Here is a 25,057-nt window from a genome sequence, read left to right as displayed (position 1 = left end):
TCTCTCGATATATTATATATCGATTTCTTTTGATCATGGTGTTAACGGAAATATATTGTGATGAAGCAATTCCAATATATTACGATAGATATTTTATCGATCTCAGCTAGCGAATTCAATACAATAAAATAACCAGTTCAGCACGCCAAGCTACATAAAATATTCTTTTTGACTAAGTAACAAGACTTCATATTAGAATGAGGAGAAATGGCTTGCTATAATGTTCATCCGAAATGAACTGACTTCAGACGAAAATCGAAACCAGTTTTCGGCTCAACGGTGACTTAAACTTTTACAGTGCGAAGTTCACCTCAAAGATGCTTCTACGATATCGCTATGAATACGTATTTACAAGGAGGGAAACAATAGAAAAAGCATAGCTACTCTTCATTCTGTTTATAAGGAAAGACAAAAGTAATCTCTCGGACGGAGCCATTATTGCATTACAAATCGAAATCCCTCGCCTATTTCATCCTCTGAAACTAAAGTATTACAGTCTGCCACAAGCTCTTCTTGATATACCAAATATTAACGATAAGCATTTCGTTTCGGTATAGATTTTCTTTGAAAATTAATCTCCTTAACTTTAGTTTTCTTCATTTATCTTTCTTTTCTTTTTTTGTGAGATGTAGCTAAAATTTCATGAAAGCAGGATATTTTTAACTTCGTGTTTGACAGTCTTATATTTTAAAATACACAACTATGGGATATGAATGTGCAAGAAGTTAAGTAAAGTATTTAACTAGATATTGACATTTTCCAGGAGGACTGGAAGAAATTATAAGAGAATCTATTTTAATTACGGAGCAAATCAAATCTATTAGAAGATATATCTACTTACATAACATCAGGGTTATTGGCTGTCGTCACCAAGACATATAATTGCCAGATACTTTCGATATAATTCGTAAAATACGGGGTTCCATCGGGAAAATGCAAATGTCTGTCGATACAACAAAAGTGATATGTCATGAATTGTCTCATTTCATATAGCTATCGGATTCGAAAATATAAGAAAAGTAATGATCATATATATATATATATATATATATATATATATATATATATATATATATATATATATGTATATATATAATAAATGCGTCCTTTTAAAGCCTAGCCAAGCTCATGGGCCCGGTTTCCCGGTTTCAATGGCGTATGTGTTCCCCAGCTGGACGGGACGCCAGTCCATCGCAGCGTTACTCATTTTTGCCAGCTGAGTGAAATGGAGCAACGTGAAATGGAGCAACGTGAAATGAAGAGTTTTGCTCAAGAACACAACGCGTCGCCGAGTCCAGGAATCGAAACCACAATCTTACGATCATGATGCTGATACTCTAACCACTAAGCCACGCGCCTCCACACACACACACACACACACACACACACACACACACACGTTATACACACACACACACACACACACACACACACACACTTTAAATAATAACAATAAGATGGCCTACAACAGATATTCTGCTCAATACCACAAATTTGCTTGTCAGTTGTTTGACCTTAACCAGTTGAGCATGTCCCTTGGTGGCTGACGATATGTGCATCTCTGATCAGGAGCAGAAGTAATGGGGGAGCATCATAACCATGTGTTGGAAGGAATTCTTTGGGGCTTGGATAATTCACCTTTGGAAACGTGTGTTTCGTTCAACATCCTTAAACAAACCTTATTCAAGGACCTTTTGAGCAGGATGGGCTACTCGACCTGAAGAAAATTCTAACTGGACCCCCACCTGCAAGGTCACGCGCGGTTCATCTTGATGTGAGATCACCATGCTGCACACATATGGTTGTGATGCATGTGCCTGGTGTACCCTTATCAGACGGGTAGTCATGATGGGTATACTGGGCTTCGTACATTTCACCCCAGTCTCACTTTGATGGCATGCACTGCTCTCTCACTCAGTAATAATATTAAGCTTAAAACTAATAAGCGATCACCCTATATTGGCTAAAGAAAATAGTCTAATATTATGACATATAAGAAATCGTTGGGCAAAGAGGTTTTTTTCCGTCGAATGCTTACATGACCCAATATTAGACTATTGTCAAAGCCAATACACAGTGATCGCTTATAAGCTTATAATAATTATTATTTACAGAAATGTTACTCGTTACCGCTCCTCTATTTCGTGTATATATGGTTGGTTTCAATAATGAATACGAACAAAAGTATTGCATTCCGAATATAATTATATAATGTACCTAAACCAATGCTCCGACGTTAGTAAACGGAGTTTCTCATACACACGTTTCATCAAATAATGAATATAGAAAAAAATTGTCGCCTGAAGAAGCGTGAATACGTGAAACTATGCTGTAAGGCAAAAGATATCAAAGACAATTAATCCAGACACGTTTTTTCCTCTTTCCATCTATTCTCTCCTCCTTCCTTTCTGAAGAAGAGCGTAAGCTCGAAACGCCGAAGACTTTCATTTTTCCCGATCATCAAGCTAATACTCCTTGTTTGTTGTTTCCTCACCTGTCATTTTTCTTTTCAGACAATTTTCACACACACAGACCTTTTAAATTGGTTTACGGTAAACGTTATGGATATGCAAATAAAGATTTTATTCTATAATGCCGGACACGATCTAATGATGCTGACTGGTGAACCAGATTTTTGTGGTTGCGTCCAGCTGTACCGATATAATGTAAGATAAATATAATAACAATAATCCTTCGATGGAATTTATAAACACTTAATGCATCGCTACGCGCGTAGCGGTGCGATAGATATTTATAAACTCCATCCAAATGTGCGTGCGTGCGTGTGTGTGCGTGTGTGTGTATATATATATATATATATATATATATATATATATAGTTCAAAAAAACAATAACAAAAAAACAAAAAACAACAAAGTGAGGACGTGATATGGATAGTATTATTGGACGCTCAGGAAAGGAAAGAGAGAATGTATGACGTTTCGGGCGTAGCCCTTCGTCGGAAAGATGGAAAGTTCGGAGAATGGAAGAACGGAGAAAGAGGAAAATGGTACCGATGCCCACGAGGTTACATTATGAAAAGACCGGAAGAGGAGGTGGTGGGGGAAAAGTTCTTTCTAAGATAGGAGAGTGAAAAAGGGAGATGAATCTGTGCGTGTGCGAAAGTCTGCGAGTGTGTGTGTGATAACAGAATGTGTGCGTATGTATGTGTGTGTGCATGGTTTGGTGGTTTATCTGTTAGTGTGTGTGTGTGTATGACGTAGTGGAAGAAATATATATATATATATATATATATATATATACATACATATATATATATATATATATATATATATATATATATATATATATATATATATATATATATATATATATATATATATACACACACGAGTGAGTGGACATACGAAAGAAAGTACCGCTCAACACATGGTAGGAATTAAACATTTTTTATGATAGTTTGACTCAGCTCTACATGATTTAAAAGGTAAGAGACGCGTGTCTTGCCAGATGCGAGAAGAGGGAGAGATTTGAAAGAAATTCAAGTTGGTCGGCTCGAGTGCAGCTATTTTACTTATTCTTAAGCTCGTGGGATCTTTTTTTAAAACGGGGCCACATTTTTCATTAACGAAACACTTTGAAACTTGGAACACTGGTAGAATGTGTCATATAAAACATCTTTTTCTCTTAGTCTTCTTAAAAAAAAAAAAGAAATCCATAAGTTATTCCATGTTAAAGTTGTCGTATTTCTGTAATTTCAACCAATCACTGACGTCCATTCAGCCGATATACATTAAGTGCCGACTACATAAACAAACGATTCTGAAACAATTAACCCTAACCCTAAGTTTCGGGTTAGGGTTAGGGTTAAAGCAAATTTAAAATGAAAAAAGCAAATAAAACGAAGGTATGGAGATTAAATACGCTTTACATCGCTTAATCAGCCAAAGGAGTAAATATAAACAACTGAATACTTGTCAGTGATTGGTTGAAATTATCGAAATAAGACAATTTTTTACATGAAATAAATTCGAATACAAAAATATTTTTCTGTTCTATAACACAAAATAGATAAGTATACGAAGTTTGAAAGTCTTTCCGTACCAAAAACACTACGTAAAACATTAATGAAAAATGTGGCCCCCGTTTTAAAATAGATCCAGCTCATGTGTCCAGACATGGTGTTGGTAGGATGCCCGCACCACTTTGACGACAGGCTGCAGTATCGAATAATCAGTGACATCAGTTCCTTGTATCGATACTGTTCATGGTAGAGTGAGATGTTGGTATGAGTCAGCTCAATCGTCATTCAGTGGCTGGAGAAGCGGCTATAGTCGTTTTTTACATGGGTGTGACCAAATTCAATGGTGTTACGTTACAATTTATGTTGAATGATGATCAATGTGTGGGCTGTATTTTATACGAGCAGTAGAGATTAAATAATACCCTGCCCTGATAGTCTTCCAGTATAGGGAGGTAAAAAAAAGTAAATAAAAATACAAGGGAAATAACTTACGTCTTACTAGTATCATCCGTACTACTCTGTTTATATATAAATCTCACACGTGATTGAAGTTAACAGTTTATAAATAAATCACACACGTGATTGAATATCATAGTTTCTTATGAGAGATCGAAAATGCCTCGTGGAAGACCGGCTGCACAACTTATTGTTCCTCAAAACGAAATCCTCACTCGTCAATTAAAAACGAAAGAAACTATGGTATTCAATCATGTGTGTGATTTATATTATAAACAGTTAGTACGAATGATACTAGTAAGACGTAAGTTATTTCCCTTGTATTTGTATTTACTTTTTTTACCTCCCTATACTGGAAGATTACCCCCTACCCTTGTTTGTGAGGGACAAGTAGGCCAAGGATGATATAACTGGATTATCAGCGGCCAGTAGCTTGAAGTTCATTAACAGAGCGTTCTTCTGGTACCAATAATGATATAGGCTATGGTAAAGGTAGTTAACCAAGATGTTATGCAGTGAGATGGAACAGGTGAACTAACAGTTGCGAATAGAACATTTTAACAAATCAACCATGTCTGCAGCAATTTCTGCATAAAGAAATTGTGAATAATACATTTTTTTTCAATTAATCACTTTCTAAAATATTACGTCAGGTTTTTAAAAATCTGCGGCACCTCTATACAGCCCATACGGTGCACTGTTTTAGAGTCACTGCTTTCTTGTTTCTATCAGTTTACCACCCCTTCTCTATTCCTATAATGCAGTCCTTTGTGTGATAACACTAATCAGTAGTATCTTATAAAGAAATATGGAAATACCAAGAAGTAGTTCACATACCTGTGAGCGTAAAGTTTCAGCGCTAAAAGACTGAAGAGACAGAGTGTAAGGGTGAAGAGAATAAAGATGTTGAACACCTCAGGTAAGGCTCGGCGTATGTTCCGAAATGCTTGACGCATCTAGAATAGCAGGAAAAAGAAAAGCGAGTAGAATATACAGATCTTAAACACGTTATTCAAAGCTTCAAAATCCATATATATATACATGTATAGATAAACGTATATACACAGAATTGACAAGGTGTTGGAATGCCAACCGAAGAGTCAGTGGTTCTTATTGATTGTAGTTTAGTCTTAGATGAACCCTGAGAACGGGCAGACCTCTGGTCGAAGGAATTATAACAATGACCATTCTGTCGTTATTTCAGGACTACATCATCTAATTTAGAACAATGCTATCCACTGTCTCAATTTTATGAAATTATGGCATTATTTGAAAGAAACTTGACTTATTTCTTGCAGATAGAACAACTACTTTTCACTGGCTCTTCACTGATCCGGTTTCCAGTTCAACTTTGTGGCCAAAAAACAATAAACAGTCCTCAATTAGTCTGGTTCGTACATCTAAAGCTAGATGGACGAAAACCTCATCGCTATATATAATGACTGTACAGTATTACTGGGCACTATTTCCTTGTCGTACAATCTTCATTTCAAATAGTAAATTAGCTTAAATGTAGACGATGCAATGCTAACTTAACTTGCTCCAGAAACATCACAGATTTCGTTTCCAGTAATCCTCTTGTGACCCCGTTGATTTACAAGATACACCATTTGATACCATAAATAGAGTAGAACTTACCAAATATCAATAAATGTTCTACAAAGCCTTTACGTGGTCACTCGACTTGTTAGAAATAGCAGCCAAATCTTCCTAAAATCATACCCTCCCATCTAAGAAAAGTACAATGTGATTCTAGATTCCCCACAAATACGAAGACGAGATGGTTATGGATGGAATGTCGTTGATCATAGGTTTTGCTCAATCAGAGATGACTTGTTCAGCTGAACATGAACATTTAAGTAGTTTTATATGTTTTTGTCTTACCTGTCTACCTTCTGGGAAATTAACGATTAGAAACGGCCGAAAGGCTCGAGACCACCGTACTGCTCCAATTGGTGCGAAAGTAATCCACATGCTGTAGATGAACATGTCAACAATAGTAAGCTGGAAATACAAAGAAAGTGGCAGGTTCCGGTTGTTTAGAACTGGAGGAACAATATATACAAAGGTTGGTGGAAATACAGGTCTAATATTTGATTTCGTTCATTCTGCGAGGATGAAAAGCAAAACATCTCATACGTTGAAATGAACTCGCAACAATAAAGTAACTAAAAGAGAACATCAAGCACGACCCGACTCACGACCTACTCTGTACCAAACTCACCACACCTATAACCCGCGGGACTAGCTGAATGGCACGCGTAACGAAAAATTACCTTGAATTATTCTAGTAGTCAGGCCTGTCTGATTAATGAACGAGATCTCATGCGGTCCGCTTCTCATAAACGGTTTTCCTGTTCGATTTAAGCTAAGAGAGTAGTATTAAATATAAATGGTTCACTGAACTTACCACCAATATTACAATGAGGACTATGTGCTTTGTATCTCTCCAGAATTTCTCCATTTCATCAAAATATGCTGTGTGGATGATTCGAATGAGAAATATAACAAGACAGAACAACTCTAGTAGACTTGTAGCCTGCAATAGACGGAAATTACATTAGAAGAGAAACGTGCAAAGGCATGCTGGAGGATTCCCCGACAGCTTTGACAACATTTAGATATATTAACTCAGGGGTTTTCAAACTGTGGTCCGCAAGGGCAAGACAGGGGGTCCGTAAGGGTAGCAAATACTTTTTATGGGCAATTTGATTTTATATATTTTTTTTAATCGAAATCTTTTAATTGACAATAAACCTATTTGTTAAATACTGTTAAATAAATAAATGTAAAAATATGTTATTTTAAGTAAATATTTATGTATAAATTTCATAAGCGTTTATAAGGAGGTCCCTAAGATAAAGCCTGAAATATAAAGGGGTCCGCAAGTCAAAAAGTTTGAAAACCCCTGTATTAACTGACAAAATGAACACACACACGCGTGCGCTAAAACAAACCAGAATAGACAGACACCATCTGAAAGAAAGCATCTACAAGTTATGGGTGCTGTTTTTTTTTTTTCTCCAACTAAAAAATAAAAAGTGATCACCCAACCAGCTAGAAGTAGCAGCCAAATCTCACGCGCACACGTGCGTATATGTGTGTAGATGCAAATTTTGTGTATACGTCATTACAAGCACTTTCGGAGTGTGCGATAGAATTTTTCACTCTGTATGCTGTGTGAGAGTTTGTGCATATTTTCTTCAGTTACAATGAATATCTATAGGTGCAGGCGTGGATGTGTGATAAGAAGCTTGCTTCCCAACCACATGGTTCGGGGTTCAGTCCCACTGCGTGGCACCTATGGTTATGTTTTCTGCTATAGCCTCGAGCCGCCCAAAAACTTGTGGGAAGATTTGCTAGGCGGAAACTGAAAGAGGCCCGTCGTGTACATATCCATCCTTCCACCTACCTACCTACCTACCTACCTACCTACCTAGATAGATAGATAGATAGATAGATAGATAGATGTGTGTCCACACCACTTGACAACCGATGCTAGTGTGTTTACGTCCCCGTAACTTAGCAGTTCGGCAAAAAGTCACCGATAAAATAAGTACCAGGCTTTGAAAAATGTCAGTCGATACATTCGACTTAAAATTCTTCATGCCCCAGCATGGCCGCAGTATAAAGACAAACAAGATAAATCAAAATATCTACCTACCTACCTAAGTCAACCTTCTCCACCCCCACCCCCACCATCATTGTCTATCATCTGCATCAACATAACAGCCATCGATCCAAAACCAATACAACTACCGCCATTACAAACCCCAACATCTCCTTAATGACCAACAACAGCACCAACAGTATAAATAAGGTAAGTAATTTTGTCTATAATTAAAGACAATCGTATAGGATAATATGGTACCCCAGTGTATTTTTAAAAGGGAATGAAGTGTTTTTGATTTTAGGTTAATGAGGATTGACCTGAGATGAAACACCAATAGCAATACTATTAACAAGAATAATATAACCTTCGTCAACACCAGCAATACCCACCGCCAATAACAAAACCAATAAAATCAACACTATCACCACGACTATCAACCCACTAACTTTTGATTAACCAGCTGCTAAGAACAATAATGGTATTTGCAGGATACCAATTTCTGTGGCTTCATATGTTGTACGTCAACACTACGTTTTCCTTGAGGGGGGGGGGAGCATTTTTAGAACTCAAGTCAGATGTGGAAGGGGCGAAATGCCCATGAATCAGTAACTCTTCAGCTAACTGTTATTATTCAGTACTTCCTTCCATCTCAATTCTGTTCTTACATCAATAGGAATAAGACAATTTTGGGCTCTCACAAAACAGTTCTTTACCGGTACTATATATATATATATATATATATATATATATGTTGGCACTGTCACTTACGAGACGTCGAGGGTTCCAGTTGATCCGATCAACGGAACAGCCTGCTCGTGAAATTAACGTGCAAGTGGCTGAGCACTCCACAGACACGTGTACCCTTAACGTAGTTCTCGGGGATATTCAGCGTGACACAGTGTGACAAGGCTGACCCTTTGAATTACAGGCACAACAGAAACAGAAAGTAAGAGTGAGAGAAAGTTGTGGTGAAAGAGTACAGCAGGGTTCACCACCACCCCCTGCCGAAGCTTCGTGGAGCTTTAGGTGTTTTCGCTCAATAAACACTCAACGCCCGGTCCGGGAATCGAAACCGCGATCTTATGACCTTAACCACTGGGCCATTGCGCCTCCACACACACACATTTTATATATATATATATATATATATATATATATATATATATATATATATATGTTTGTTGTGAATAACTTGATCACCGCCACTGCTGGAGTTACCTACAATTGAAATTGTCTGGAAGGAAGCCATCAAGTGGAAATGAAAGTGGTTATGAGAAAAGGAGCTACCAATGGGTCGAACTGGATATTAAACATGACGTTTTCAAAAGGCTTGTTGCGAGAAAAAAATAAAGTCATCCGCATTGCAAAAACGTTAAAGCTTGCAACCTCTACAGCTGAAAAAATATGTGACACTAGAGAGAAAATTAAGTCGAGTGCTCATGAAGTTATTCCTTTTACTGCTCGGAGGTTTGCTTTTTCGTAAATTTACAGTCAAACTTAATAGGAAACCGTTCTTGAATGCATGAATCAATGGCCTGACTCGACGTGACGTGCTGATAGGCACGGTAATAATTAGAAAAACAACCCAGAGTTTGTGTGAAGATTTGTAAGAATAAGAGATGAAACTTAAAAAAAAAATTCTGGATAACAAATGCTGGTTTGAAAGGTTTAATATGCGCTTGAATTTTCACATGAAAATGATTGTTGAAGCTACCACAGCTGACTCAATGGCATCTGTTTTTAATCCCGAGCAACTGAAAAAAAAAAAAACAATGATTGCTAAATGGAGCTACGCACTAGAGCAAATATACAATATTGAAAGTTCACTTTTCTGGAAGCTCATGCTTGCTAGAACTTGTTTCTCGAGAAACACCAGGATTTAAAGTTTACAAAAATCTTCTGACACTTCTACTGGGAAGAAATGCTGTTGATGACATGAAATTAAAGCTTTTATCACCTTGAAAATCCAAGGGCTTTCAAGGGCTACGCAAAGTTTAATTTACTTTTGATTCTGAGTTCAAATAAGTAGGTATTGATGACTAAGAGCTGTTTTACAAGCATTTTTTGTCCTGCTGTAGAATGATACTGCGCCAGATATATTTCCAAAAGCACGGCTCCTTTTAGATTCTACAAGCCACCCTTATGAACCTAAATGAACTTTGTAAAGAGTAGAATATATCCCCAAGAATACAACTTTGCACACAGGATATAATTAATAATACAAATAAAGTTAAATGAACTTACCCAAAATGGTAATTCGAAGCCAGGAACCGCTGGTTTCTCAAAGATACACAATGATAGGTTCAACACCAAGGCTAGATAAAGAAGTCCTCGTTGGTGCCAACGTGAGTAAAATATGTAAGATCTGAAATACAGGTTTGTTAAGAAATTGACAAGATACTACTTCAACAAATCACTCACATGCACACATCTAAGTATCCGTTGTGTTCCGCTTGCAAATACATACACATTCTTCAGCTTGTGATACTTAGTTCTATTCACTCACCTCACCTCACCTCACCTCCTCTCTCTCTCTCTCTCACTCTCTCACTCTCTCCCTCTCGTATCGCTGAAGGTGATAGGTTCTGGTTAAAACAGCTTGTAATTAGTTATGTCCCTTCATATTCTGAGTTGAGATTCCGCCAAATTCTGAGTTGAATAAACACCAGTGAAAGCACCGGCGGATTTTGAATCAACATTACTCCTGCCCTCAGTGTAGGTAGCTAAAAGGAAACTCCTTTATTTACAGTTTGAAGTCTATCAATTTTTGTTTAGCTCCAAACATGCTCCGGGTGAACAGATCTATTCTCAGCGGAATTTAAACTGCAGCCAACCTATCTGTTTTTCCAGGCAGTGGGCTTTCAGAATTACTTTATGTGCCCTTCCGTTTAAAACATCGGAGTGTCATTTGAAAGTGGGGTTGGTTACTATTTCTAGCAAACTGATGCCCTCATGTAGTTTACTTAATTGTTGTTGAGACAGCAAATCTATGATCAAAAAGCGTTCTAGCTTCGTCTTTTTTTTTTTTTTATCTAGGATCGCTTTGTTTAGTGTGACCTTCATTTTTAAGACGAATGTGGTTTGAGAGAATTAGGTTGATACAATGCACAAAGGCTTCTTCATTAACTTTGGCTTAGGTGTTGTTGTCGGTGGTGATTATGTAATCATCTTTACAAACATGACGACAGTTAAGGGACTCACCATTATAAACTCCACCACATCACAACCATCGAGCCTATCGTTACCACAGTCCGTGGTCACTACAACCACTGCAACTGTTATTGCCAACAGCCTGGTTTAACAATTATGAGCGTTACTACATTTTATATTCTTACAGTGCATCCTAAATACAAATAGAGTTGTAACAGACTTAGTGTACTTTTGTTGTCAATAACAGGACAAATATCCTCCTGCAATATTTTGAAAACTTTGAAGATAAAATATTGAAAACTACATTTGTTTTTACATACAAATAATTAACTCAAGTTAGACTGGAGTTATCCCCCTTCACATAACATGAGATATATTGCATACAAAAAGGTATTATATTTTAAGTGGGAGAAGGACAAGACAGGGATTGCCCAAACAGCATTATAACTCCTTGCGCAAAAATATCTTAAGTAAATATTGAGAATCATTTAATTCGAAGGTCTAACCATCCTGCCATTTTTCTAAACTTAGAAACAATATAGTGAATAAAACACTAATCACCTTACGCAAGATTTTCTGAAATTCATGTTTCGTGCATACTTGGCATCATTTATCAATGTTGCAGCAACCAGGAAATCCTGTGAGAATCAATCAGATGACATTTCGATGAATAACTAATCAATCACTCTCATTGATCCGTCAAATATAAAACAAACAGATTGAGAAGAAGTTTTGGCATATATTCATACATTTACTTGCTTTTAAATAGGCACAGGACCAAATCAGATAGAGGATTGAAATATAATCGATCAAATTTTATCTTAATACATTACTGGTATATAATTTATCGATGTCGGTGCATCACTGAAACTCGAAATTAAATGCTGCAAACCACTGAGCTTAGCAATCAAAAGAAATTTAATTCCATCCTTAAAATAGTGTTGGATATGGATGAAATAATAACGGACAGATCAAATACAACGTAGTAATTAATTTTGTCACATTTATCTTATCAAGTGGAAACCTGTGCCTCGAACTTCATGGAAAGGGACTACGTTATATATTGAATTTGTGTGAAATCGGATGGCATTCCCAATTATCATTACTCAAGTCTTCCAGAATCAATAAGATTAATACCAGTAATATGTTTACTCACTCCTGTCGTCTACATAAACTGTTTAAATTTGCAAAACGTGTGTGGCTAACTATGGAAAAAGATCTATTCTCTTCTATTAGATTTATTTTACACAATGAAGGGAAATAATTTCTATTGTAAGGGACATGATTACTGTTTCATTTCTTTCCTCCTTTAATGCTTTTATTAAATTAATTAATTACGTCTGTTGTAATTAATGTACGATATAGCTCTCAATTACAAGTAGGGGACACATGCTTCAGGTATATTTTGACTCATTAGAATTCATCGACTTCACTGTGCTTTCATGTAGGAGAATCACTAAATATACGCTATTGCACACACGTGAAAAGAGTAATTATTCAAACAATGGATAACTCTTAGATGTCATCTGCATGAAAAAACTAGTCATTATATTTGAAACGCTAACTAGAAAGAAATTATGAGTAGAAGGCATAAACTTCGCCAATGTCACTATAACACATGAAGACGAAATCGTCCGTGATAACATGACGGTTTCATGGGCTATTTATGTCACATCTTGTCAGTTGTTACTTACATCTTCCTGTCGCTTTGAATGATCCAGTGCATCGAACGTTACAGGATTAACATCATCAAGTGGTATATCCATAACCGATTGCCCAGAAGTGACCGAGTTCTCCTCCATCTTTCTTCTCAGATCGGTCATGCTAACTGTAGAGACTGCTTGCTTTCACTGCGACGAAAGTAAATGGAAATTAAAAGAGGAAAAACTTTTGTGGTGTTATACTCAAAACAAATTATTCATACATACATGCCTCATATTACATTCATTGATCATATATGAGAGTGCTGCTGCTTCACTTATTTAGACAAAATCTAAATAAGAAAAGGAAGACCTTTCAGCTGGTTAGAAATACAGTGACTCTTCAATATGCTATCAGTTGCACACCAACGTTCATTGTCTTCTATCTGTATCTTTTAACACAATCACGGCGACTTCTGCTTTTCTTTCTGAAATAGCAAACTGTAAACCAACTTTGTTATAGACCATCCGATGTACTCGTCCCTCATACTATCAATCCTGTTATGTCTTTTCTAAAAACATTGAACTACAACTCTTTGTACTTCTCTTTACTTCGTGTTTTCCTGAAGAGTAACAATCTGCCGAGGATCAAGCTAAAAACCACGTAGATCCAACAAGTCACTACAGAAGGTTTATTGTACTTATCTGCCTTCTCAGACTAAAATATAAATCAAAGTTTATAACATTTTTGTGTTTGAAAAGGTTATTACCACTGGATTTCGATTTAGTTTTTACAAGAGTAATCATCTTGCGTTAGAAATTAACTAAAACAAGATGATTAGAGCTCGAACCAGGTTTAGCGATATTTTTGTGTTGTACTTACAAAACAACAGCAATGATAAGAGTAATTTATAAAATACACGGTCATTAAAGAGGCTACTAATTTTGTTTAATGTGATAATTACTGCATTACAGGCATGATTTAAAAAAAATTTATTTTCTATATACCTGTAGGAGGACTTGGTCTCTAAAGTACATGCTTAGGAATCACTTGTCAGTTGGTACCCTATTATACATATTTACACCTAAGCGGACTTGACCAACTGAAAGTGGCGCGTTTTGATCTCAACTCAGTTGTCTGTATTCTCCTATAATGATTTTTGACATTGGAATAAGGCCACAGTGTTTGTGGAAGAGCTTAGTCAATGAAAATGAAATCGACCCTGGTACATCATTTTATCGATTCCAGAAGGCTGAATGGCAATGTTGGCATTGGCTAGATTTGAACTCTTAATGTAAAGAGATGTAACTAGATATTGCAAAAGCATTTCGTCCGACGCGCTCTGCTTCTACCAATCTGCCACACTCACATAATACAACAACAACAATTCATAGTAATTTTTTATTATTTTTAAACGATGAATGCCACACAGAAACGTGCCAGTTTTCACTCCTAGTTCAATTAACTTCAGTCGCGCTGATAATGCTTTTGACAAAGGCTTGTTAGTCGCAATTTCTCATCCAGAGGAATGAGCTTGAGTTACACAATATGAGATTGATTTGACAAAAAAAAAAAAAAAAAAAAGAGCAATAAAATGTACTAATTAGGTGCAATTTATTATTTAGGCCACAAATCTCTAACTAATCGGAACTTAACGCTACATTAAAGTACATTACATTGCTTTAATAACTTAATCGGAAGGAGAAAGTCACAACTTTTTTAGAGTGAAGATGAGTGTGTAACATTAATGCTTTTCTTCAAGGGACAATCATGAGTGATATAAGTTAAACTATTTCGTTCGCTTTAGCCACCAGTCACAGATAAACTATAATGACATTCCTTACCAAAGGAAGGAGAGAAGAAAAAGAAAGAATTCCCAGAACTGCTTCAAGGAATAGCCTTTCTTATAAGGGATATAGCAGTAAATTTGTTATGTAATGGATATGGGGGTAACGGTGATTTGAAATGTATCAGTACCACAAGTGAAACAAAACAGGAAGAGAATTTTTTCAGGATTTTGTTTAGTTTACAGTTGCATTGCTGTTAATGATGTTTTTTAATTATTTTGGACTGACACAAACTCTGAGGAATTTCTTATTTTAAAAAATGGTGTTGTGACATTCACTGCTCTTAGAAATAATTTAGGAAATATAAGTTAAATGTATAGTGAATACACGTAGACACAATGGTGAGGCTTCTTAGATGCTTACCTTCATTCTACGACACACGCTTAACAGGTAATTTTTCCTTACATATAAGAGGAGGGAAGTATTAGAAGGCAAAGATAGCAGAAGCACAATCCAAGATATTCGTAATTTACCGATGTTATCAAATTTACTCAAGTGAAAGCAGTTCCAACCTGAAACTGAGTAATATAAAATGCAATTTCAACGAGAGTGAGATTTTTTATTCTCTCAAATTTTTCTTTTTTTTTTTTTTTTTTAAAGAAAGGAAAATAAGTCATTTGACATCAGTAAGCTTCTGGTTTTAATTTCGTCAATGTTGTAAATGATAATAACATCAACCGAATTTGAACATACGAGAGTGGGAAATCAAACTGGATAACACAAAATACCCATTCGTAGGCCTCTTTGCTTCTGCAAGTTTTATTTGATTAACTAAAGACCCAGCTACAGTTATAGAAACTAGTTTCAAGTCAGTTTCATTCAACTAAGCTAAAGTAGATACGTAATCGGCCGAACAATTTGGCATGAACTATTGATCTGTTTTTCTTTAATACAAAGTTTTTGTATATTCAAGGACCATACTACACCGCCCTACAAGCTGTTAGTAACTCTTTGAGACGAAGCGTGACAGCCTTCACGTGCATTCTCTCTGCGGTTCAGTCTCTTCCTGTATAGTTGTTGTTTAAACTCTTGTCGGCCCGAATAAAGCAGACACATCTCTTATCAAATAATTAAGAACGGTATTATCAAAAGTCATACCAGTCATTTACAATATTGTCTTTTATTGTGGAATACACCGGACAACATTACACAATGTGTTCTGTTTTTAGTAACGGTAGAGGATGGTTTGAGAGAGATTTAACAACTCCCTCTAATATCACTACCCTACGATTGATAGAACAGTCAGAACATCGGATAAAATGCCTTGCAGTATTTAGCTACGTTGGGAATGTGTTCAACGTTGAAATCAAAGGTTCTGGTTAGAATTGATAAAACAGGTACTAATCAAGCAGTAATATCAATGTAATCGACTACCTGCTTTCCCCAAAATGTATAACCCTGGGCTAAATTTAGAAACAATGCTTTCAAATTCTGCGCAAGACCAGCATTTTTCGGGGGGATTGGGTAGGTCGATTATATCGACCCCAGCGTTCAACTGGTACTTATTTTATCGACCCCAAAAGGATGAAAGATAAAGTCAACTTCGGCGGATTTTGAACCCAGGACATAAAGGCAGACGAAATGCCGCTAAGCATTTTGCCCGGCATGCTAACGATTCCGCCAGCTCGCTAAACATCATTTATCACCAGCGAAGGTGGGAAACTATCACGAGGTCTCGAGATCATACGCGAACGTCAACAGTTGGACAGAAGACGACTGTATTGTGGTCACACAGTCGTCTTCCCTCCAATTGCCGACGTTCGTACGTTTCTAAATACTATTAGCATTGTAAGTAAACTGAAACATCTTCAACTGAAAACCACTCGCTTAGAACCAATATAATGTTCTATAACAGACAGTGTTTATAAAGATTTCTAGCATAAACACAAAGTCTTTAATTAGTGAAAGGATAAAATCGAATATATTAACTCAAATATTTGATTGTTACTTTTATTCTATTGGGCCCGGAAGGATAATAAGTTGACATCGGCTCAATTTGATATCAGTATGACCAGTAATATTAATCCAGTTTCTAAGGCATTATTTAAATACAGAGGTCCCGATGCATCTACGTACCGATGTTTCTACAGTGCACACTCGTAAGGGTTAGTTTTAGGTTTAGTTTTTAGGATTAGTTTTTGTATCGGAATCTTTGTATTTAAGTAGTACCCTTAAGGGACCTCTGTATTTAAGTAGTACCGTTTCTAGTATAAGAACAATGTCACACATTTTGAAAATAGGGTGCAGTTGATTTAATCAGTATAGTAATTCCATTTCCATTTCTGTTATATCATAGGAATATATATTGGCCCTTTATTTCATCGACCTTAAAACAAAAAAAAAAGAGAAATACAATTGATCTTAGTGAAAAAAATCAAAGCTTTATAGTCCAAGTCATTTTGCCCGTACACCGATCTAAAGGTTTGTAATACTTGTCCGAAGTTATCTCGTTTTGAGAGTGGTATCGGTAGATTAAATCATTCCGAGTACTTTGCTGGTACTTATTTCATTGATACCTGGAAATATTAAAGTTAAACCAAACCCGACAATATTTGAACTCAAAATACAAACAGGTGTAACAACCACAAGACATTTCGTCCAATGCTCTACTGATTCCGCAATTCATTCTGATTTCTTTGAATAAGTAGAAAGTTAGTACTTAGTATAAACATTTTGATTAAATCAGCTTGAATATAAATGATATCAATATATGGCTGGTACTTTGATCTGTACATAAATCTCCAGGTTGACAAAAACATGTCGACTCTATTGGACTTAATATTTCCATTTTACATAGAAAGTTTATGCATGATATGAAGGACTTAGAAATTATGAGAAATAAAAAGTTAGCTACAAACAATTTGTTGGTGAGGGGAAAATTATCAAAAACAGAAAAAAAAAACAAGAAAATCGATGTTTCTCTAACAAAAGTAACATACATTCTACATGAGTGTATATGTAGCCATCATTAATGACTTGCTAATTAATAATGCCCACCCCAGGACACCGGAGAAAACAATGCATGAAATCCCCTACATACACAACCGCGACGTACATAGATTAGTGTTTGGCCCCTAGGCCTGTTAGGCCACCAAATAATCGCCCCGTGTGTTTATGCTTGTAAGTGGCACAGCCCCACCCACCAACTTCATCGCACATGAACTATCATAAATATACATTTATACATCATGTAGACGATAAATTTAAGTGATTGGTGAAATGTGAACGGTTAAAGGTCAGAGTATTATTAAGCAATAAAGTTTCTGAATAGGTGTTTAAAAAAGCCTGAAGGAAAAATATTTATACATACATATATACACAATGAATGAAACAAGAATGATATATACAGGGTGTCCACAAAGTTTTGGGTACATGGAGTAAATAAAATCATGACAAACAATTAAATATAAGAAATAATAATTTCTTAAAGTATGTGTTAATCCCCATGTACCCAGATTTGGTGGACACCCTGTACATCACATACCTATGCACACAAGCACACGTGTGTATACGCCCGTGTTTACAAATGCGCACATATATATATATATATATATATATATATATATATACATATATATATATATATACATATATATATATCAGCATGGCCGCAGCTCTGAGCTGAAACTTTGAAATAAAAAAAAAAATAAATAAAAAAAAAAAATATAATACGAGAGATGCTGAAAAATTCTTAGCTTTAAAAGGTATCGCGAAAAACCTGGGTGAAGGCCCGACCTTCCGGGTTCTTTTGAAGGGATTAGACAAACTGAAGGACCGCTGCAACAAGTGTGTGAATCTGAGAGGGGAACATGTTAAATAAAATCATTATTAACTGATCCTCCTGTATTTTCTTTTATCCAAAGCCAGGAACTTTTCAGCACCCCTCATACATATATATATATATATATATATATATATATATATATATATACGAAGTATGTATAGTTACCTCATCAAGCTAGAGAGACGGGAAGAAAGAAAGGTAAAATTCCAAAATCCAAACCACCGTATTTCTACTGTTTCTAACCAGCTGTGATGATCCGCCCACTTTTTCGTTAAGAGTAATAGGACAAGGACAGCCTTAAACGAGATATGATGGTTATAGCTGTACTGCCTGTCGTTGTTGTAACTGTTGTTGTTTTGGTGCTGTTAGTGTCAGACTGTTAGTGGATAAGTATGATAATAATAGTAAACGTCAAACTGGCTGAGATGATGTGTTGGTAAGAGAGTTTCTGATAGGATTGGAGAAGGTAGAGAGAACAGAAGAGAAGACAGCAGAAGTTTTATGGTGCTGGTGACGACACAGACATGAAGGTGGTGGTGTGTATCAGCTGGTAGTTATAGTAAAGTCGTCAGAGAGAACCCCCCCAAAAAAACGTCTATCCTCGTACAAAGGCCATAACATGACAAGCTAGAGTAGTGGTTTTGATAGTGTTGTTGTTGGTGGGGGATGGAATGAGAGGACGAGGGCAGCGGTGGTGGGGGAAAGAGTGATAAGAAGACAGAGTATGAAACGAAGGGGAGGAGGTGAAAAAGAAGTAACCCAGGACACAGGAAAAAGTGAAGAAGTAGTAGTAGTAGTGAGAGAGAGAGAGAGAGAGAACACGAGCTGAGAGGAGGACGCTCGATAGTTATTGCTGATGCAGCGGATGGATAAGATTTCCAAACTTTTGGTGAGTTTGCATGCAGCGCGCGCGCGCGCACATCTTTTACCTGTTTCAATCACTGATCTGCGGCCATCTTGGAGCACTGCCTTGAACATCAGCTTAGTCGAACAAATATTGACCCTAGTATTTTTCAATGGGTTTCCTTTTTTTTTTTTTTTTTTTTATTTTTATTTTTGCCAAAACTGCTAAGCTACAGAGACGTAAACAAACCAGCACCAATTGTAAGGCCGGGTGGAGAACATACACAAACATAAGTTAAAAAGCGCATAATATATATGTAAACACAAACATACGGGTTTATTTATATATATGTGTGTGTGTGTATGTATGTATTATATATCTCTCTCTCTCTCTCTCTCTATATATATATATATATGTGTATATATATGCATTTAAAATACAGAGATGCCTATAATAGGACATCTAATCCGTTAGAAAGAGAAGCAAAAAAAACTCTATACCACAAAAATAGGGATAATTTCGAAAGAGAATGAAAAATAAAATGTCCTATTATAGGCATCTCTGTATTTTAAATGAATAATTTATAGTCTATTGACTAATTTTTATTCTCGCTGGACCACTGGTGGTAAATTAAATTTCTAAAATTTTTTTTGCTGCCCTATGATTTATTAATAATGTATATATATGCATGTATTTATGTATCTCTATATATTTATGTATGTATGTATATCCCTTTAGTATTCACTTTATTCTGTTAAAAGTAATATTTATTCACATGGTTTTGCATTATCTCATAGCTTTTAGATTTTGATGAAGTAACTGTTAATTTTTGGAATGGTATTGTACCGTTAGGGTGAGAGGCCACATCTGGCCAATTTGAACATAAAGCAGGTGGAATATTTTGGCCACATACGGCTGGTGAAAATGCTAAAAAGATATATTATGCGTTTCTTTCTTCCGTTTCTTTCTTAACAAAAAAAAAACAACTAAATACTGTTTATAAATAAATAAAGGACCGAACCAGTGCGTGTGTTTATTACCGGCATAATGCCTCTCCCAAGGTTTAATAGTATTTCTTTCAGCACACGTATTCACATCAAGAATCTTGCACACCAAATACACATACGAGATATATTATGTTTATTATGATATTCGTAAATAAATGGAAATAAAACGAAGTATAGCGTAAAGAATATTATATGTGAAGTAGAAAGAACCTTATGATCATTTATAAATTAAGATATTATTATTATACTTGGTTTTCTGAGTCACTTTCACTAGCACTAGACTTGCACTTGTAGACGCAACCGCCGATTCACAAGCACTCGTAGAAGGACTTGTAGATTTCTTTCTTAAAAGACAAGTCTAGAGTTGTTTGCTTAAACGGATGTTTTTTTTTTTCGCTCTCTATAAATTTCTCAGTAACACGCAGAAGCATGTCGTTCAAAATTTGGATCTTGTGCTTGAAAAATAAAACTCGTACACCCGAGGTCTCCTAAAGCGATTCCTCGTAAAGTGGGGGTTTAATTGTGTGTGTGTGTGTGTATGTATATATATATATATATATATTCTTTTATTTTTTTTTACACATTTCAGTCATTTGACTGTGGCCATGCTGGAGCACCGCCTTTAGTCGAAGAAATCGACCCCAGCACTTATTCGTTATAAGCTTGGTACTTATTCTATTGATCACTTATGCTGAACTGCTAAGTTTCGGGGACATAAACACACCAATATCAGTTGTCAAGCGATGGTGAGGGGACAAATACAGACACAAAAGCACACACACACACACACACACATACACACACACCTTTCAGTTTCCAGCTACCAAATTCACTCACAAGGCTTTGATCGGCCTGAGGCTATAGTAGAAGACACTTGCCCAAGGTACCACACGGTGGGATCGAACCCGGAACATGTGGTTGGGAAACAAGCTTTTGACCACACAGCCACGCCTGCGCAGTTGAAGTAGGTACATAAATTGAGACACCTTATTAGGTCTGAGTAACATGCATACTCAGCAATATTAAGTGAATATCGGACTCGGTGCATAAGTGCTGTCCACACGATATTCTTGCAGCGTAAGCAGATAATAAGACCCAGCTGAGTGAAGAAATCCGCTCTTAGTTATTCGGACATGTACTTTACATTAGAAATACTGTCTATAATATTTACGAAGCGTAGATTCCAGGATAGGTGAATAAAATATAAGAGAGTAACAAATAGGTACAGGTGTCAATTCATTAGGGCCGTTTTCAACGACTCCTTATTATATACACAGGGGTTGAACAAAATAATGGAAACACCTAGCATCATAGCATCATAATTTTGAAATATCTATAAAACCGTCAAAAGCTTGTTTATTCTTATGTTTTTTATTTATTATTAGTGTTGCTTAATATGTTTTGCTAAAATTGCTGTTTCTTTTCAGATATCAACAGAAAACGGTAACTAAAATTCATTAAAATGATAGATCCATCGGACTTTCAAAGAGGTCAAATTGTTGATGCTCGTATGGCAGGCGCTAGCGTAACGAAAACAGCCGAAATGTTTGGTGTATCAAGAAGTACTGCCCCAAAAGTAATGACAGCTTTTGAGAAAGAGGGAAAAATCTCCTCGTCGAAACAAAACTCCAGAAGAAAACTAAGACTTTCAGATAGGGATCGTCGGACTCTAACATGAATTGTTAGAAAGGATCGCAAAAGTACAGCTCCCAAAATTACTGCAGAGCTTAATGACCACCTCGAGAACCCAGTTTCCACAAAAACTGTTCGCCGGGAGCTGCACAAAGCCAGATTTCACGTGAAGGCTGCAATTAGAAAATTACTACTTTCAAAAACAAACGTTGCAAAGCGTGTGTGAGTTTGGTGGGGTGTATTATACGGGCGGATACCGCGGTACCTCTCAGTTAAGTTCCAGTTTGCAGCTAACCATATCGGTCAGTATTTAACATCTGTGACTACTATTAGTTGTCAGTCTCTTTGAATTCTTCCAATGGGTGACTCCGTGTTCGCTTCGCTGGACTGTAACATTACCTGGAATATATATTAGTAATAATTATAAAGAGTATGGAGAATTGTTCATCCTCGAAACTTATTTTCTCTCATTTAACAATTATATACAGCATATTATTAAGACCTACACGTAATTGTAAAGTAAGAGTAAATATATTTTGAGGATGAACAAGTCACCATACTCTTTATAATTATTACTAATGTGTGTGTGTGTGTGTGTGTGAGAGAGAGAAAGAGAGAGAGAGAAAACATATTTACAAACAGAAAAGTATGCTGTCAAAATAAATTATATTTTACATATCTTTTTTAAATCACTCTGTCATCCTAATGGAATTCCTTACACACATGCATACACATACGGATACACACGTGCACATACGCACGCACGCACGCACGCACGCACACACACACACACACACACATGCACGCACGCACGCGCGTATCAGACAGTGGCTTCAGCTAAAACTTAAACTTGGTCACAGAATTTAATATTTTATCATATCACAAATTAGTTTGACAGACTGGCCATATACCATTGGTTGAGAATATCAACAACAATTTTGAAGAGGAAGTATTCCGATAGAGCATTTTGTTTGCTAAATATACATTTGGTAGTGTCTCAAATACATAAATAACGAAACAAAAAATCTTCGATTAACAGAATGTCCATATAATTTTTTAACCTTTTAATTAGGATGGAATCCTAACTAAGAAGTTTGAAAGAATTTTAAGGACAACCTTTGTAATTGAAGATTTCCGTCACATTATTTACAAAAGTGAGATTCTAGGCAGCATCCAAGACCCTTTGGAAGCCACCGGTATCTGTAGGAGGTATAAAGTTACCATCAAACCGAAGACCTGACCAGGGTTGTCTTAGTAGTATTAATGGTCACTGAGCTCATCAATGCATTGGATCCTATAATATTTATTTATTGACCGCAAGTCACAGCATACATAGATCATAATTAAGCTCCTAGGGTTCTGAGGCCTCTAGGTAACTGCCCAGTATACCCCTGCCTTAAGACGATGGAAGACCGTCGAATGTTTGAACGGAGTAGACTCCGTTAAATACACCCAAGGTCTATCGGGGGATATAAAACTGGGCGACGGAGGAAGTCTACCACCTAAGCAGGTGATGGCAAGTTTCGAACTCAGAACGCTAAGAACTGGAACTAATACTGCAAGGCAGCCGATTTGACGTTCTTACACTTCCGCCAAACCACTGCTCTGAGTTGGTACTTTTTGTTTTTATCAACACCGAAATAATGAAAGCCTAAATTGACCTTGGCGGGATTTGAACTCAGAATAAAGAGAGTGATAACAAATGCCACGAAGCATATTATTCGATACCATAACAGCTCTGCAAACACAAAATCCACCTGTAAGGGTGTTTGCCATTATTTTATAAAAGAATTGATCAGCTGATGATATTACTAACGATATCTTCCTTTCTTGATTATTTGGATCTTTTTTAAAACGGGGGCCACATTTTTCATTAACGAAACACTTTGAAACTTGGAACACTGGTAGAATGTGTCATATAAAACATCTTTTTCTCTTAGTCTTCTTAAAAAAAAAAAAGAAATCCATAACTTATTCCATGTTAAAGTTGTCGTATTTCTGTAATTTCAACCAATCACTGACGTCCATTCAGCCGATATACATTAAGTGCCGACTACATAAACAAACGATTCTGAAACAATTAACCCTAACCCTAACCCTAGGGTTAGGGTTAGGGTTAAAGCAAATTTAAAATGAAAAAAGCAAATAAAACGAAGGTATGGAGATTAAATACGCTTTACATCGCTTAATCAGCCAAAGGAGTAAATATAAACAACTGAATACTTGTCAGTGATTGGTTGAAATTATCGAAATAAGACAATTTTTTACATGAAATAAATTCGAATACAAAAATATTTTTCTGTTCTATAACACAAAATAGATAAGTATACGAAGTTTGAAAGTCTGTCGGTACCAAAAACACTACGTAAAACATTAATGAAAAATGTGGCCCCCGTTTTAAAATAGATCCGATTATTTTTTGTAGATTTTAAGCCCACCTAGAGGAAGTTTTTGTTGTCATGTTGCAAGATAATCTTGGGTTTCGAAGTTTTTCAACTCACTGTATCTCGTATGTGACTGCCGTATGCACCATAGGCTGTTAACTTGATATGAGCCAAATAAAGAAAAGAAGAAAAAGAAATGAAAAGAAAAAGCAGTACCGTCAACAACAGTCCTGGCAACGGATCCTTTACATAACGCTCGATCAGATAGAAATAGTAACCAAATCCTCTTTAAACCGCCAATTGGTTGGAGTGCATTTACTCAAAGGACTGCTTACTTTATCAGAGCTGTCATATGGCTAAACAATAACAATAGAAAACTACAGGTGTAGTATCTCGACCTGCTAGCATTAACAGCTAAATTTTCCTCAGTTTATATTTTTAGTCATAAACAATCAATCGGTGTGATCCACTGTGTGTGATTTTTTTTTTGTTTTTTTTTTCTAGTGGGAATATGTAAAAGATCGCGTTTATGTTCCACCGCTACCCACTAACCTTAAACATCGAATAATAACACAAGACATGCTAATAAACGGTCAATGTTTTCCTCGATGGTGGCAGTTGCATGACGTCCAGACGTTGGGTTATAGCAGGGGTTTTCAAACTTTTTGACTTGCGGACCCTTTATATTTCAGGCTTTACCTTATAAACGCTTAT

The 25,057-nt window shown here is 36.2% G+C and overlaps 1 protein-coding gene and 1 long non-coding RNA gene across 3 annotated transcripts in view; one reads left to right on the top strand and one right to left on the bottom strand.

The window, feature by feature from the left end:
- LOC106884506 (two pore calcium channel protein 1) overlaps positions 1 to 19,265 on the bottom strand; it is a 48,137-nt gene extending 28,872 nt beyond the window's left edge. The window contains exons 1-8 of one of the 2 annotated variants that reach the window (XM_089350676.1): positions 18,642 to 19,265; positions 12,899 to 13,054; positions 11,766 to 11,842; positions 10,299 to 10,419; positions 6,852 to 6,980; positions 6,326 to 6,445; positions 5,279 to 5,397; positions 842 to 943 (exon numbers count right to left, since the gene is read on the bottom strand). In XM_089350676.1, coding sequence (XP_089206802.1) covers positions 842 to 943; positions 5,279 to 5,397; positions 6,326 to 6,445; positions 6,852 to 6,980; positions 10,299 to 10,419; positions 11,766 to 11,842; positions 12,899 to 13,027 — 797 coding nt within the window. In that variant the 5' untranslated portion in view covers positions 13,028 to 13,054; positions 18,642 to 19,265. Of the gene's footprint in view, positions 1 to 841; positions 944 to 5,278; positions 5,398 to 6,325; positions 6,446 to 6,851; positions 6,981 to 10,298; positions 10,420 to 11,765; positions 11,843 to 12,898; positions 13,055 to 18,176; positions 18,215 to 18,641 lie in introns of those variants that run through there. The other variant, XM_089350677.1, reaches the window with a different exon arrangement.
- Positions 19,236 to 21,878, top strand: LOC149136033 (uncharacterized). The gene is made up of 2 exons (XR_016241476.1): positions 19,236 to 19,365; positions 21,755 to 21,878. It is a non-coding gene; the product is annotated as an uncharacterized LOC149136033 (long non-coding RNA).
- Positions 21,879 to 25,057: the final 3,179 nt, after the last annotated feature.

Source organism: Octopus bimaculoides, chromosome 4, assembly GCF_046866305.1.
Source record: "Octopus bimaculoides isolate indiv1 chromosome 4, ASM4686630v1, whole genome shotgun sequence".
NCBI lineage: Eukaryota > Metazoa > Mollusca > Cephalopoda > Octopoda > Octopodidae > Octopus > Octopus bimaculoides.
This window is presented reverse-complemented; position numbering and strand designations above follow the sequence as displayed.